Source organism: Labeo rohita, chromosome 20 (genome assembly GCF_022985175.1).
Source record: "Labeo rohita strain BAU-BD-2019 chromosome 20, IGBB_LRoh.1.0, whole genome shotgun sequence".
NCBI classification, from domain to species: Eukaryota; Metazoa; Chordata; class Actinopteri; order Cypriniformes; family Cyprinidae; genus Labeo; species Labeo rohita.
Genome location: NC_066888.1, coordinates 9,578,058 through 9,594,558, shown reverse-complemented (window position 1 = coordinate 9,594,558; position 16,501 = coordinate 9,578,058). Strand labels below are relative to the sequence as shown.

The window sequence follows — 16,501 nt, the reverse complement described above, 5'->3', positions numbered from 1 at the left end:
CATGTCACGTGAGTCAGGCTTGCATTCAGCTGATCCACATCTACCTATAGAAATATAACTCCTATCAGCATTCCTATATAAGGTTTATTCAGTATTATTCAGTAAATGACCCTCCTCCATCCCTAACTCCTCCTTACACCACAGTCAGGACTTGGCTTTCTGATATTTCTCAGTGAATAATGTTGTTACACTAAAATATCATTAAGAACATTACTGATAACTGCATTTTGTTCTGTGTACCCTAAGGGGGTTATTGCTGCTCTTCCTGCTCATTCATGACAGGCTGCATGGATGGGTTAATGGGGAGGGAGTTTTTGCCCAGAACAGAATCATACCGCCAATTCAGACTGTATGGTAAGTGTCAATCAATTTAATGACACTGTTCCTGATAGAACTTTCATTAATAAATCATTAACAAACGTTATATAATGCTTCACAGATCATTAGTTAATATTTATTCAGACAGCTAGACATATGAGATAATATGCTTGATAATTTTTACTAATGTACTTACTAAAACATTATCTGATGATTAACTGATTATTATTTATTATTAATGTAAATTGAAATGACTGCAAATGTCATTAAATTTTCAATTCATGTGATCATACACTACCAGAAATTATACAACGTTTACAAGTTTATTTGTTAATGTACTTCTGAATGCTAACCGAAGACACGATATGTAAGTTTTCGCCACTAGTGGGCACATATTCACAACAAACAAAAAAAACAATGGTGTAGTTCGATGATGTGGTGATTGAGTGTGGAATCATGGGAGTTGTAGTCTTCATCAGGCAGAAATCATGTCCATGGATGAGCTAATGTATTAAAGACTTATTAAGGTCACCGCAGTATGAAGCAGGATCGGGCTGAAAGTCATGGAAACGAAACGAGGATTCTGGAGCGATTTCTAATGAAGGACGAGCATGATAGACGGCTTGAAAGCAGCGGACTTTTATTATGCCACAGTCGACCGCTTCCCCTTCTTCCAATCTTGTGCATGTGAGGTAAAACAGCGTTGTTTTATCATACTAGATACATTTGAGTGTGTTGAAAGCTCTATTATAATGCTACTCTGTGCGTTCGTCCCCTGTCTAAAAAATTGCATAACATATTAAAGTGTCTTTGGGGGTTTCCATGTTTTCTACAAAATAAAAGCAGAAAATCTAGGTTTTATGACGTCACTGGCAGGCGACGCAAAGACAAAGTTACACTAGTTAAAACTGCTTATTTCTCTGGATTTAAACATTCTTCGAAACATTTGGGATATACAAGGCAGCAAAATATATAACACTGTTCTAGTGGTTTTTGGAAATATTTCAATCAAAAAATCTTACATATTGTGCCTTTAAACTGTAGTTCACCTATCACCTAATCTTTTTTACATTTACAAATGTGAAAAAATTGCTTAATTATAATTATAAGCCAAGAGGAGACATATTCTCACCAGAGCTTACCCTACGCCTACATCATTTGCTGAAATCCCACTCTCCCATGAACGCACATACAACAGTTAGCGGAAGCTAGAGATTATGGTTTCTAAAGTTTTAAATATGGATATTTTTCTATTCACTTCAGAAGACCTGAACGTGGAGTACTTTTTATGATGGATAGATGCATTTTATTGGACTTCAAAACCTCAACAACTATTCACTGCCATTATAAAGATAGGAAGAGCCGGGACATTTTGTTTTTTAACATAACTCTGATTGTATTCGTCTGAAAGAAGAAAGTCATATACAGCTAGGATGGCTTGAGGGTGAGTAAATTATGGGGTAACTGTCATTTTTGGTTGAACTATACCTTTTTTTTTTTTTTAAATGATAATAATTTCACAAATGTGACTCTAGACAAAAAAAACAAAAAAACAAAAAAAAAACATAAGGGTCTATTTAAATTGAGATTAATATATCTTCTGAAAGTGTAATAAATAAGCTTTCTATTGATGTATGGCTTGTTAGAATAGGACAATATTTTGTTGAGATACAACTAATTTGAATATCTGGAATCTGAGGGTGCAAAATTTTAAGCACCTTTAAATCTGTCCAAATGAAATTCTTAGCAATACATATTACTAATCAAAAATTACATTTCGCTATATTTATGGTAGAAAATATCTTCATGGAACATGATCTTTACTTAATATCCTAATGATCTTTGGCATAAAAGAAAAATCAATAATTTTGACCCATACAGTTTGTTTTTGGCTACTGCTACAAATACACCAATGCCACTGGTTTTATGGTTCATGGTCACAAATAGCAAATGTCTAAATGATGAGGACCGTTACAATGGCCTCTACACCCGTGTCTGAACATTTGTGGGTACCGTGTCCTTGTTGGGTGTGTTCATAAGAAACCGGTGCAGATATTGTGCTGCTAGCGGGGAGCAGCTGAGCATTTTTTGAGCTGTTTAAAGTGACTGGCGCATGACAGAAAAGCTTTTCTACACTGCTTCTAAAAGCATTTCGAACATGCATTCGCTGGAGGCCAGACCACAGGGTTCTTTCCTAAAATGCAGTTCTCATTTTTCACACCTACATCTACAAAAGGGCTAAAACACATTTTTTATGAAAAAATAATTGCACTCTCTTCTTTTATGTTCTGCTGGCATTTACTGTCTCCGCTCGTCTGTGTCTAATAATCTAAAAAATTAGAAAAACAGCACACACAAGAACACGACTATGTGCGTGACCTTTGAAAGCTCTGTAAAATCTTGCGCACTCGGTCACAGGGGATGAAGGGCACAAGGACGTTTCTCCGGTTTATTTATGAATCGCACAGTTAGCTTGGGAACATGAAATCCAACCTATTCAACGGGGTCAGACTGGGGTCATCTATAAGAGCTCTGTCATTTGACTATGAAAAAGAAAGGTCAGGTATGAGTAAGTAGACTACTTCCAGGAGACTAGTGAAAAAGGTACAAAGCACGAGACGAGGGATTTAGCAGGGCTATAAACTGTTCATGGCGAGTAGTGTGACATTTACTTTCCTGTACAGGGAGTCTAGAATGGGCCATAGTGCATTACTTATTACTTTATAGCTAGATTACAGCTAGAGGAGTTTTCTAGGACGTTTACAATCACAACGACAGCTTGGAGGATCACGGGAAGGAAGAGGGCGGGTGTGGAGAAACTTCAGCCAATCATTGTACACCTTACCTGGGTGACCAGCAACAGGTCAGTGTCTAGATCCAAGAGATCGACTTGTTCGTTATGTTTGTTCTGCAATGATAACATGGTGTTAGATGAAGGATGAGATGGGACACACAGAAAATAAGATGAAATGAGGTCTGTTGGATGGTGAATGTGAGTAGATGGGATGGATGGTACTTTACCTGTGCAGGTGAGGTTACACCTCACTATTCATTCATGGTTTTTGCATTTTACCATATTATCCCTCAAGTGTGCAACAGATTTGAACACAATGCAAAAACCAACTGTTTTTATCTTCGCTAACTTACATCCCACCCCAAAGTCCCAAACTGTAATTGGTGGAAGGTGGAATGAAACTAAAAAAATGATTTTTAACTAGCTGCCAGCAGGCTTTAATGGGAAAATAATGTGCTCAAATGGGCGTCCCTTGAGATAACATGGGGAGAGCAAAAGACCATGAACAACAGCTGCTCCTGTCTTATATTTTGTGCTCCCGAAAAAGCAACACGGGCGAGGAGACGATCTTATATGAAAGGAGATGATGGGTAGACCATGAAATTGAAAATAAAACCAAGATCCCTTTCTTCGAATACAGTTTACTTGGTTAGCCAGATGTAACACTTTACAATAAATATCTATTTGTCAACAATAAATAAATAAATAAATTAAAAAACTAAATAAAGTTACTTGTTGATATTTGCAACATTTACTTATATTAGTTTTACACTATTATTGATATTCAATTATAATTCTTGGAAATATTTTTAATTCAATTTTATTTTTATTGTATATTTTTTGTATATTGTATGTTTTCAATTTAATCATAATAATTGTTTAGTTGTAAAAGTTTTGTTGTAACTATCTTAAAATATTTTTTCATATTTTTGTTTCAGTTAATGTTTATTTTATTTTTTTTATAAATAAATCATAAATATAAATATAAATAAATAAATCTTAGCTATTATTTTTTTTCTGATTTACTAACACTAGTGTTATTGTCATTGTTATACATTAATAGTGTTTGTTAATATTTTAAATTAGATTTTTTTTTACTGTATATTTTCTTTTTTCAATTTAAGTTTAGTGATAGTTTAGTTGTAAAAGTTGTTGTAACTAGCTTAAAAAGTTTTTTTTTTTATATTTGGTTACAGTTAATCATTATTTTCTTCAAATAAATAAATAAATAAATAAATAAATCTCAGTTATTGAAATTTTCAACATTTACTAATGCTATTGATAGTGTATCATTGATATACAAATATAATATTTTTAATTAGATTGTATTTTTACTGTATATTTTTCAGTTAATGTTTATTTCATTTTTTAAATACATAAATCTTATTTATTGTTTTTTTAACATTTACTAATACTAATGTTACTGCACTATCAATGTTATACTGTACATTTTTAGTTTTTGTTAATATTTTGAATTAAGACTTTATTTTTACTGTATATTTTCTGTTTTTAATTTACATTTAATAGTAAAGTTGTAAATGTTTTGTTATAACTAGCTTCAAATAAGTTGTTGTTATTGTTATTATTATTATTATTATTATTATTATTATTATTATTATTATTATTATTATTATTATTATATTTTTGTTTCAGTTAATGTTTATTTTATTTCAAGTAACGAAATTGTATAATTTTAGTTTTCAGTCATTATTATTTTATTAGGCCCTGTCTAATATTTATTTTTAATTGAAAGCTGTTTATTATAATATTATTTATGGACCCTGAGTTAATATGAACTAATAATAAAAAGTTGTATTTTTATACAAAGTTTTGTCAATCACAACTAATTACATAATTAACATTAACTAATGGGACCTTATTGTAAAGTGTTAGCATTTCTTATTTAAAGTGTAAAACATGTCACACTGTAAATGTCATTACAATGGGCCCATTTTAAAATCACAACCTGATATAAAAACAATATAATATTTCATAATTATGACATATAAAAATCTTACTCTAAAAAATAAAATATTACAAAATATAATATAACTATAAAATATAGAAAAACAAATATGACCATTTTCAGTTTAAAGTGCATCATCTGTTGAAGGTGGGACTCGACTGGCAGACATTCGCACTGATTTCTGCCACAAATAAATCACCCAAAACTAATTCTGACTAACCAAGTTTGACCAGAATTAACACTGACAACAAGATACACATACAACATCTAGACTAACAGATAAACAAACAAACAAAAAACACATACATGTGAAACATGCAATAAAATCAAGCAAAAGCTGACTCCAGGTCAGTGGACTGGGTCGCAGAAGCAGGTGACACCTGAGATGGTTAAGTCTGAAAGCCTCTCTGAGTTAGCGCTAGCTGTTCTGTGTTCAGAATGAAAGGATGTTAACAGGAGGCGTCTGAGAAAGGTAAGCAGAAATAAGCTACTGCTAGGGACATCTGCTAATGTTGTGGGAATGACTGAATGGACAAACATGAAGGAAAGCAGAGGTGATGAAGAGAGAGAAAGGTTTTGGATTGTGTAGACGATCAGTTCAACTAACACTGAAGCAGCAAAACTATTAAAAGCGTCATTCATAAAACGTGCAGAACTAATTTCACTGTTCAGAATGATTCAACAATCTACGTTTACAAACAATTTGGACTCAAATTCGTTCCGCTTGTGCTTCACAAAAAAGAAAAAACTAAAATGTTGATTTGTTCCTGTCATGTCTCACTTTGTTTGATTTTGAAGGTCATTGAGCTGGAACTGGCAGTCTATGCTGCGGCCAGCAGCTGAATTAAACGGCTGTAATATTACCGGCCCAAGAGATGCCATCAAATCAATCTCTTTACACACCCTTGGGGATCACCATTGAGGATAATGGGAAAGATGACAGCTGGGCCCCATAGTGATGAACTGTGTCAGTCAAAGCACCCTGCGTGCTGCTGACACCTTATTACTGATGGATATCATGAGTGCTGATAACCACCTTCTTATCTGTTATTATAACAAGCTGCCTCTCCTGTGGACGTATGACTCGCATGATGCATTGTAATTCCATAGCTGAAATTACAGTATTTACACTAAACAGTCTCCATGGCAACAGTGCTGAGGGTAAACATTAGTATTTTCTCGCTTATTTTGTCACAATCCATCAGCCTACTTTTCTATCATCGTTATCACTTCAAACGACTATCAATTAACCGTCCCCTCGGAGATAATAATTATCTTCGCAGTGTCCTGTGCGCTTTTAGTGCTGCCCATTTCATTACGGCCGGAGTGTTAATGTCTTTCTCTGAATGATCATATAGCCACAGGCATGAGACCAACTGGGAAGCAAAGCTATGAAATTAAATAATACATGGAGAGGTAGAAGAAAAAAAACAACACTAACAAGTTATTTAAAGCAATGCTTCAGCATAAATACTGTTTATCAACAAATCACTTCTTAAGTAGCCAGAAATATAATAGGGAATTCACTTATTTGCGCCCACTGAGAATGTCATTTATTTGCTTGCTTTTTGTTCTCGGCAAAGGAAATATGCAAATTAATGCGCAAATGTGTCCAAATGTTAAATGTATTTTGCATGATTTGTTGGCAATTTCTGTTGTGAAGGATGCCAAACAAAATAGAATAAAAACAGAATAAAACACAAAACACAAACAAAGAAATCAAACACAAGACAAAACCAAAAAGAAGAATGACAGAATAAAACCAGATAAAATAAAAAAAAGACAAAAAACAAAACAAATCAAATAATAAAGAATAAAACAATAAGACAAAAAAAAAAAAAAAAAAAGAAAAAAAAAAACAAGAAAAATAACCCAAACAAAATAAAAAGCCAAAACAAAAAAAAAAAAAAAAAAAAAAAAACAAAAAAAACAAGACAAAACAAAGAAATCAAACAGAATAAAATGAAACAAAACATAAAAAAACATGAGACAAAACCTAACATAATAAGAACAGAATAAAAAAAAAACAACATCATAAACAAGACAAGACAAAACAAAACAAATAAATCAAATAGAATAACAAAAACACAAGACAAAAACAAACAGAATAAAACAGAACAAAACAAATCAAAACAAACAGAATAAAACAAAACAAAACATAAAATCACAAGACAAAACCAAACAGAATAGAAACCGAATAAAACAAAAACACAAAACAAAACAAAGAAATCAAATGCAAGACAAAACCAAACAGGAAAAAAACAGAATAAAAACAGAACAAAACAATACAACATTATTAAAACAAGACAAAACAAACAAATCAAACAGAATAAAACAGAATAAAACAAAACAAACAAAAACAAAAACAGAACAAAACAAAATAAAAAAACAAGAAAAGACAAAACAAAACAAACAGAATAAAAGGCACAAGACAAAAGCAAACAGAATAAAAAACAATAAAACAACATTAAAAAACAAGACGAAGCAAAGAAATCAAACACAAGACAAAACCAAACTAAACACAAGACAGAACAAAACAAACAAAACAGAATAAAAAAATAAAAAAAACAATACAAGACAAAACAAAAAGAAATCAAACAGGATAAAACAAAACAAAATATATGAAACAAGACAAGACAAAACAAATAAATAAAAAAACAAAAACACAAGACAAAACAAACACAAAACCAAACAGAATAAAACAAAACAAAACAAAAAACACAAGACAAAATCAAACAGAATACACAAAACAAAACAACATAAAAACAATAAAATCAAACACAAGTAAAATCAAACAGAATACAAACAGAATAAAACAATAAGACAAAAAGAAATAAAAAAATTAAAAACACAAGAAAAAAACAACAACAAAACAAAACAAAATAAAAAGCCAAAACAAAACAAACAACCAAACAAAAAAACAAGACAAAACAAAACAAAGAAATCAAACAGAATAAAATTAAACAAAACATAAAAAACATGAGACAAAACCTAACATAATAAGAACAGAATAAAACAAAACAACATCATAAACAAGACAAAACAAAACAAATAAATCAAACACAAGACAAAACCAAACAGAATAAAAACAGAATAAAACAAAACAACTTAACAAGACAAAACAAATTATTCAAACAGAACAACATTAAAGACAAAAACAAACAACAAACAAAACGAAATTAATGGCATATTTCCAGTCTTCATCATTTGTTCATTATGCAATAATAAGTCCTGTCATCACTGGTAGTAAATGTACACAAGTGTCTATTTTACAAAAATTCTGCTTTCTGGAATATTAATAATTAAAATCACAACAGTGCCCACAATGGTAAGCAAATAGTGCTTTTCTCATTTATTTATTTATTATTTCTTTTTTTTTTTTTTTTTTTATCTTTGTCAGTACATGCTTTTATGGAAAATTATGCTTGCACTAAAAAGAATTGCAGTGTCATTATTTTCTTTGTCATTATCAAATACAACACACAAAAGTGGAACGACTGTTTAGCGAATTTGCCTCATAACGTGTGGCTAAGAAGAAAAAAAATGGTAAAAGTGCTTTTAAAAGAAACATTCTGAAAAATAAATTCGGATCCACAACACAAAACAGATTTACAGCCTAACGGTTCAAAAGCCAATTCTGTAGAGCCGAGGGAGTTATTTTATGAGCTGAAGCTGTGTAGATTTTGCTCAGACAGGAATGAAAAGCTGGAGAAGGCAGGATCAAGAGGCCAGACGACTTAGATTGAAACAGGAGAGAGGAAGAAGGCTGAAATTGTGTGTGAGGAAGAGAGAAAAGAGTGAGTAGGTGTTTGAAAACAAGATGGAAGAGGCGAGAGGAAGAGATGCCAGACAGTGGCACAAGGTGAGATGAGGGCTGAGATGAAGATCCAGCTGAAACATTGTTTTCCAGGTCTGCAGAGACCTAAACAACTGAATACTGAGGACAGACTCAACCAACTTCAGGGACTTTGCTGGGGTTGTATGTGCTGTGATGGTAGGTGTGGGGGGTTTAGGCATTTAGCTGAGCTAAGACTGAATGAACAGAGCAGCTATAACACAAGAGAGGTACAGACAGCAGAGACACTGGCCAGAACATGAAAAGATCAGCCATTTTTAGATATCAGACTATAAATGTTGAGGCCAAAAGGCCTGACAAGAAACTGGCGACCATTTAAAGAGAGAGAGCAAAATTCAATGCGGCAAAATTTCAGGTTTGCCATCTCTCATTTAAATGACTTTATCAGTCAACCCATAAAAACTACACACACTTTTCATCTTTTATCAGAGATCATGCATGATTCATGGACATTCATGGTGTGGCATTGAAGGAAAAGTTCACCCAAAATTAAAGTATCAAACTTCTATGACCTTAATTCTTTAGTGGAACACAAACGGCTGTTCTAGTTGCTCTTTTCCATGTAAATGACTTCAAAGTACCATAAAAATGAAAAGATTTATTAATTAAGTACATTTTGGAAGACAATACTACTGCAGTTTTTCCACTTCAAAATGTAACATTTAATTAAATCGTACTACAGTTTCCCTTCAAGGGAACGTGCACTGCATCCTCTAGTGGACACTATGGACTATGAACCACTGTCTCGTTCCCTCTCAGGGAACCATGGTTACAGGCGTAACCCGAGACATTCCCATTCAAAAGAACTCGCACTGCATCCTCTAGTGGACACTCCCATCAAGTCATTCGCTTTTAAAGGAACACGCACTGCAGTGTCTCGTTCCTTCTCGGAGAACCATGGTTATATGCGTAACCCGGGATGTTTCCCTTTAAGGGAACTCGCACTGTGTCCTCTAGTGGACACTATGGGAAGTACCATAAATGGACATAAATGTCATAGTGTCCACTACAGTATGTAGTGTCTCGTTCCCCCTTGGGGAACCATGATTACATACATAACCCAAGACATTCCCCTTCAAGGGAACTAGCACTGCGTCCTTTAGTGGACACTACAGGGAATACCATAGTGTCCATTGCAGTGTCTCATTTCCTCCAAGATGTTCACTTTCAAGGGATTCGCACTGCAGTGTCTCATTCCCTCTCGGGGAACCGTGGTTACATGCATAAACCAAGATATTCCCTTTCAAAGGAACTTGCACTGCGTCCTTTAGTGGACGTAGTGCCATAGTGTCCACTATAGGTTGCAGTGTCTCGTTCGCTCCAAGATGTTCCCTTTCAAGGGAACTCACACTGCAGTGTCTCAACCGTGGTTATATGCATATCCCAAGATATTCCCTTTCAAGCTAAGTTGCATTGCACCCTCTAGTGGACACTATGGGAAATGCCATAGTGTCCATTATAGGATGTAGTGTCTCGTTCCCTCTTGGGGAACCATGATTACATGCACAACCCAAGACATTCCCCTTCAAGGGAACTCACACTGTGAGACACTTTAGTGTACACTATATCATTCGCCGTAGTGTCCACTAAAGGGTGCAGTGTCTCATTCCCTCCAAGATGTTCACTTTTAAGGGAACTTGCACTGCAGTGTCTCATTCCCACTTGGGGAACCGTGGTTATATGCATAACCCAAGATATTCCCTTTCAAGGGAACTTGCACTGCGTCCTCTAGTGGACACTATGGGAAATGCCATAGTGTCCACTAGAGAATATAGTGTCACATTCCCTTTCAGGGAAAATGGTTATATGTGTAACCCAAGAAGTTCCCTTTTAAGCATTCCCCATAGTTTCCATTAGAGGACACAGTGTCTCGAACCATGGTTACATGCGTACCCGAGACGCTTCTTTGTAATTGTTTTTTAAATTTACTAGCAATTTCTGAGGGAAAACTGTTTCTACACAAATTTTTGGTTCAGTTTATGACGCGGGTTCTATATTCAGGTTTTTAGTGAATAATGACTCAAATTTCTGCCTCTTTGTCACACAAAACATCATATGATATTATATGTGAATCATATGGACTATTTTTATGGTGCTTTTTGTTTGATTGCATGAAAAAGAGTATGTTTTTTTTTTAAATCTCAGTATTCCATGGAAGAAAATACATCATACAGGTTTAGAATTAAATAATAAGTATGAGAGTTTTCATTTTAGGTGAACTATCCCTATTTGATTCACAAGGCTGAATGCCATCATGAACGCATCAGCTGTCCTTATCATGGGGTGAAGACAAGCGTACATCATGCAAAACCGACCAATCATGTAATGCCCACCACCCAAACACCTAGATTTTCACAAAGAAAATGATCAGCCGTCAAGAAACAAACACAAACATATACACAACCAGCCAAAAACACACAAACACCAGGGGAAAATTAAGAGTGCACAGTCTATGCGATTTATTGTAAGCCGGGGAATGAGTGCTGCTGAACTCCTCACAAGACTCGAGACAGGGAGAGGGACATGCTTAATGCTCAGTGGTTTACATACTGTATTGAAAGGTTTGCCAAAGAGAGGCACAGGATAGTCACATAAACAAACACACACAGGTCCACTCACTGGATGTCGCTTTGGGACGTCATAAACTCCCTCCTTTTGTTGGCTGGTAGGGACCTGGTGTGGACAGGGAGCCCAGCCAAATGCACAGTTAACATGACAAGTTACCAAAAGTTCAGATTTCAGCAGGAGACTTTACAAGGTTAATGAATAATGCAAATTTTATGCTTCCTGGAGAGCAAAATGAGTCATTGTCTGTGTATAATGTGTTGTGTTTTAATTAATAATGAAATGCAAGAATAATAGAAATTTAATTTTGTATGTTGTATTTATAAGTTTTATTTATAACAAAATTATTTTATTTTATTTTATTTTATTTTAAATTTAATTTAATTTAATTTAATTTAATTTAATTATTTCTCAATTCACATTATCTGGTACCATCATTTTTATCTTTACAATACACGGTTACTAAAGATGCAGATCCTTTCATTCTCTGTTATTTCCATGTCTTCTCTCTTTCTAATTTGCCATTGTTCTTAATTTCCTCTCTTGCTGAGAGACTGATTGCCGCTGTGTTTTTATTTGATCGTACACTTGAAGTGATCTTTCCATTTCTTTTATTCAAAGATCACACAGTGACAGCAATGATTAATCATTCTCACTCTTTCATTTGAAGAAAGGGCAGAGGACAGACCTGCTGCTTCCTCTCACAGCAGAGTAATTTCTCTATGCAGACCTTGGAAAGCTCCCTACACTCAGCATCAATCCCTCAGTCATGCTATGCAAACTTTGCCAGAGCCAAATCCACTCGGGATCCAAGGGTCCCGCTGGAGGTCAAGGTTACTTATCCTGCATAGTCTTAGCTTTGGTTAAGGAACTTAACTAGCTTTGAGATGCTGTATTATGTTGTTTTATGAGGTGTCGAGACATTAGTAGGTTTCCGCCCCCCTCTTTTTTGGACTATTTTATCAATGTCCTTTCTGGGTCTTAAACGTGTCAGTTGCATTGCTGTCTATGCAGGGTCAGAAAGCTCTTGGATTTCATCAAAAATATCTTAATTTGTGTTCTGAAGATGAACGAAGGTCTTACGGGTTTGAAACGACATGAGGATGAGTAATTAATGACAGAATTTTCATTTTTGAGTGAACTATCCCTTTAAGGCAAGACAGGCAAAACCATAATTCATTGCTTCATTATACTATTCATACACCTTCAGTCTTGACTGTGGACATCTAGAGAACACAAATCTCTTGTTCTATTCGTTTAGGTTTTCCCTATTTCATCGCTGTTAACAAAGATCAAAAGTGATGTTTGCGCAGATTCGATTTGACTGGGCCAATCTGGCTTTTTGTTTGATATGAGATGCGATCAGGTGTTAGCTGCTCCTGGTTTTAATGATGTGACAGAAAGCAGATGTCTCTTTCATGCTCCCGAGTTTCCGATATCTGTCCTGATGTCAGCAACAAGTGAAGGAGTTTGTGAAGTGTCAGGTTAGCGCGCACATTTGAATAGTTAGGAGGTATAATTTGGTCCCTAATGGCGTTTCAAGCTTTCAAAGAGCTACTAAACTGACTGTGACGGTAGGCCGGATATGTATAAAGTTGTGGAGGAGACAGACTGGCAAAGTGTTGGGGGCACTGATGTGTTTATTGTTTTGCTTGGCAGTGCTTCTTTTTGACTCAAGCCACAGGTGACAAAACAAAGCAGCACCTGAGGATACAACACCTGCTGTTGTCATGGTCATGGGGCTTGGAGCACGAAACAGCGCTGGGTGTAAATCTTTGAAAGGGCCGTCACGCTGAATTAGTGTGGCTTGGCGTAGCACTCCGTTCTAATTCACAGGTGGGACTCTGGCAACTACACAGTGGAGCTGTCAGGAGCTGCACCATCAAAACCTGGGGTTGTTCTAAAGTCTTATCTAAAGAAGAATGAAGGTTTGTTTAGAGGCTCCCTATTGGCTGTTTGGTATCAAAACCTGAAAACCTTGACAGGTTTTAATGATAGGACTCTGTTTGATGTATTACGTTTATCAAACGTATTGATTGTATTGTTCAGTAAAAAACAACCAGTTTCAGCACTCCCTAAATAAATAAAACAAAGAATTTTACTAGAAAATACTTTTTCAGTCTTTCTACTTCAGATTTAAAGTTTATGTAGTTATATTTCATTTTGTTGTTTTGTTTTGTTTTGTTTCGTTTGTGAAATTTACTATCAATTTCTTTGTGATAATTTTCTCAAAGAAAATTCTACACCAAGTTTTTTGTTTGTTTGTTTGGTGAGTATAGGTTCCTTTCAAAAGAGGGAATGATCTAAAAAACACAACTGACACAATTTAACAGGATCTGAAATATGAATCAGATCAAATAGTCCCTGAAAATATTTTACATTTTTATAATTACAAAAAAAATTTAATTTATGAGTGGAATTTAACAGTGCATCTCTGACTTAAATAATAATTCAATTATTAATATATTAGCATATTATATATATATATATATATATATATATATATATATATATATTATATATATGTATATATATATATTTTATAGTTTATATATATATTTTATATTTGTATATATATATATATATATATATATTATATATTTTATTTAGAGAAATGCATCATTTAAGAGTTGAACATTTTTGTAAAGTCTTTCTCATATATATATATATATATATATATATATGAGAAAGACTTTACCAAAATGTTCAACTCTTAAATGATACATTTCTCTAAATAAAATATAATAATAATAATACATATACAATACAAAAAATAAATATATAAATAATAAAAATATGATAAAATTATAGTAATTTTAATGTTACTGTTAAGTATTGTAAGTATTTGACAACATTATTAACATTACTCATAATTTGACAATTATTATTAACTACTATATATAGAACTATACTATACTAAATAGTTAACTATATATATATATATATATATATATATATATATAGTAATTTATGAAAAAAAAGTGAATTTATTGTTAACCTTTTTGATTTAAAGTGTATTGCCATACTCATATATAAAAAAACAATTCCCAATTTTTCTTAAACTATAAATTCCTCTTTTATAATAAAAATATGATAACATCATAGTAACTTATAAAAAAAAAACTATTTTATGAATTTATTGTTAACTTTATTTAATTAGTCTATTGCCATACTTACAAAAAAACAAAACTTTTCCACAGTTTTTGCACATATTTTTAATCCTTAAGTTATAATTGTCTCTTTTATAATAAAAATATTATACCAATACAGTCAGTTATGAAAAAATATTTATTGTTAACATTTTTGTAAAAAAAAAAAAACTTTTCCACCATTTTTGCAAATATTTTAAAGTCTTAAATGATACATTCCTCTTTTCTAATAAAAATAGTATAACATTATAGTAATTTATGAAAAAAAAATTACGATACTTACTAAATTACTTTTTTTTAATTAGTCTATTTACTTTGCCACCATTTTTGCAATTTTTTTTATCTTAAATTATAAGTTCCTCTTTTATAATTTGTTTATGCATTTTTAGCAGAACTTGTAATAGTGTAAGCTAAGTATTTGACAATATGTTATATTAGCATCTATTATATTGAATAGATATATCTGTCTATCTATCTATATGAACGTATATATATGAATGCATTATTTATTGTTGTTATTTATTGATTTAATTAGTCTGTTGCCATCATGTTTGCTAGTATTTTTAACTCTTAAATCATCAATTCTCTTTTAGAATTTGAGAACAAAAATGCTGTCACATTTTCAAATCTCCCCAAAAACTTAATTTTATTTAGACATTTGCTAGTCTGAATTGTTTATCATGTTCTGTACTATATTGATAGAACCTAAATAGTTACTAGCAGTGAAAGTATATTGTAATTTCCATCGCAAACTAATATTGAAATATCTGATTAAATGATTATCAGTTAAAAAGTACCATTATTAAGAACATTATTATGATTTGGCAGTGTACCTGATATATGCTCTCCTCTGATTGGTCACGGATGGGCTCGTGTCCCGCCTCAAATACAATGTACTACAACATCGGCAGCAGAGGAAGATAAAAAGGCACAGGGACAGGAAAAAGGTGAGTGTGAAAAGAAAAAAAGAAAAGAGAAAAGGAAGAAGACTGAAGATTGATCACACAGAATCAACAGCGACCCGCAAGGGGACCCTCAACAGTGACCTTTAGCAACATGCACTGGCCTAGCAAAGCGTTACAGTCGCTTTAGCTCTTCTCTCTACATTCGAGATAGCTTAAAATAACCATAATAACAAATAAGAATCGTTTCTGAGGAAAAAATTGCGAGGGATTCCTTCTAACCGAGCCTCATGCATATATTCAGCCTTTAAAAATGTTAATGATCCAGTATGGAGATCCATACCCCTGCGAACAGGGCGATGGATTGAATTTTACAACACTGAAGAGAAATAATTCAAAGTGTATAACACAAAACTGCATGTTTCTTTAATGAGGCATGCTAACGCTAACTTAGCCATGGTAACAAAACTTTCCCAGCATACTGTAGGTCTGCTTTTGACAAGCTGAGAAGCTGTTTTAAAACATTTAAACCCATATCTGTGATATTTCCTCATGGACCACACAGAGACGAGAGCCATTTTTGGCAAGCAGCATTCAAGCTAATCGCTAACTCCTGTCCTTTCAAGACCACATTTGCGCTAATGGCAGAATCGTCTCCATTTTCTGTGACATTACATCTAATGGCTCAGCCGTTCCCATTTACAAACTACTAGCTGTCGCCATTGGCCGATTCATTTTGTTAAGCAGTTAGCCATTGGCTATTTCTTCTCCTTAACAGCAAATCAGGTCTGCTTCTAGTAATGATTGAATCTTAAGTTAACTGCTAGGCCTAGAAGCAACGTTTCTCATTTCTCTTCGGCTAATGGACATCCAGTCTTGCTATTTAAAGATACACTCCAATCATACACATTATATTCCATAAAAGGCTATTTCATTCCCATTATGAAGCAC

At 33.4% G+C, this 16,501-nt stretch overlaps 1 protein-coding gene across 1 annotated transcript in view; it reads right to left on the bottom strand.

The window, feature by feature from the left end:
- The window catches only part of dab1a (DAB adaptor protein 1a), a 216,379-nt gene that overhangs the window by 33,915 nt on the left and 165,963 nt on the right, over positions 1 to 16,501 (bottom strand). The window contains 3 exon segments of the mRNA XM_051138883.1: positions 3,164 to 3,226; positions 11,554 to 11,607; positions 15,482 to 15,544. Coding sequence (XP_050994840.1) covers positions 3,164 to 3,226; positions 11,554 to 11,607; positions 15,482 to 15,544 — 180 coding nt within the window.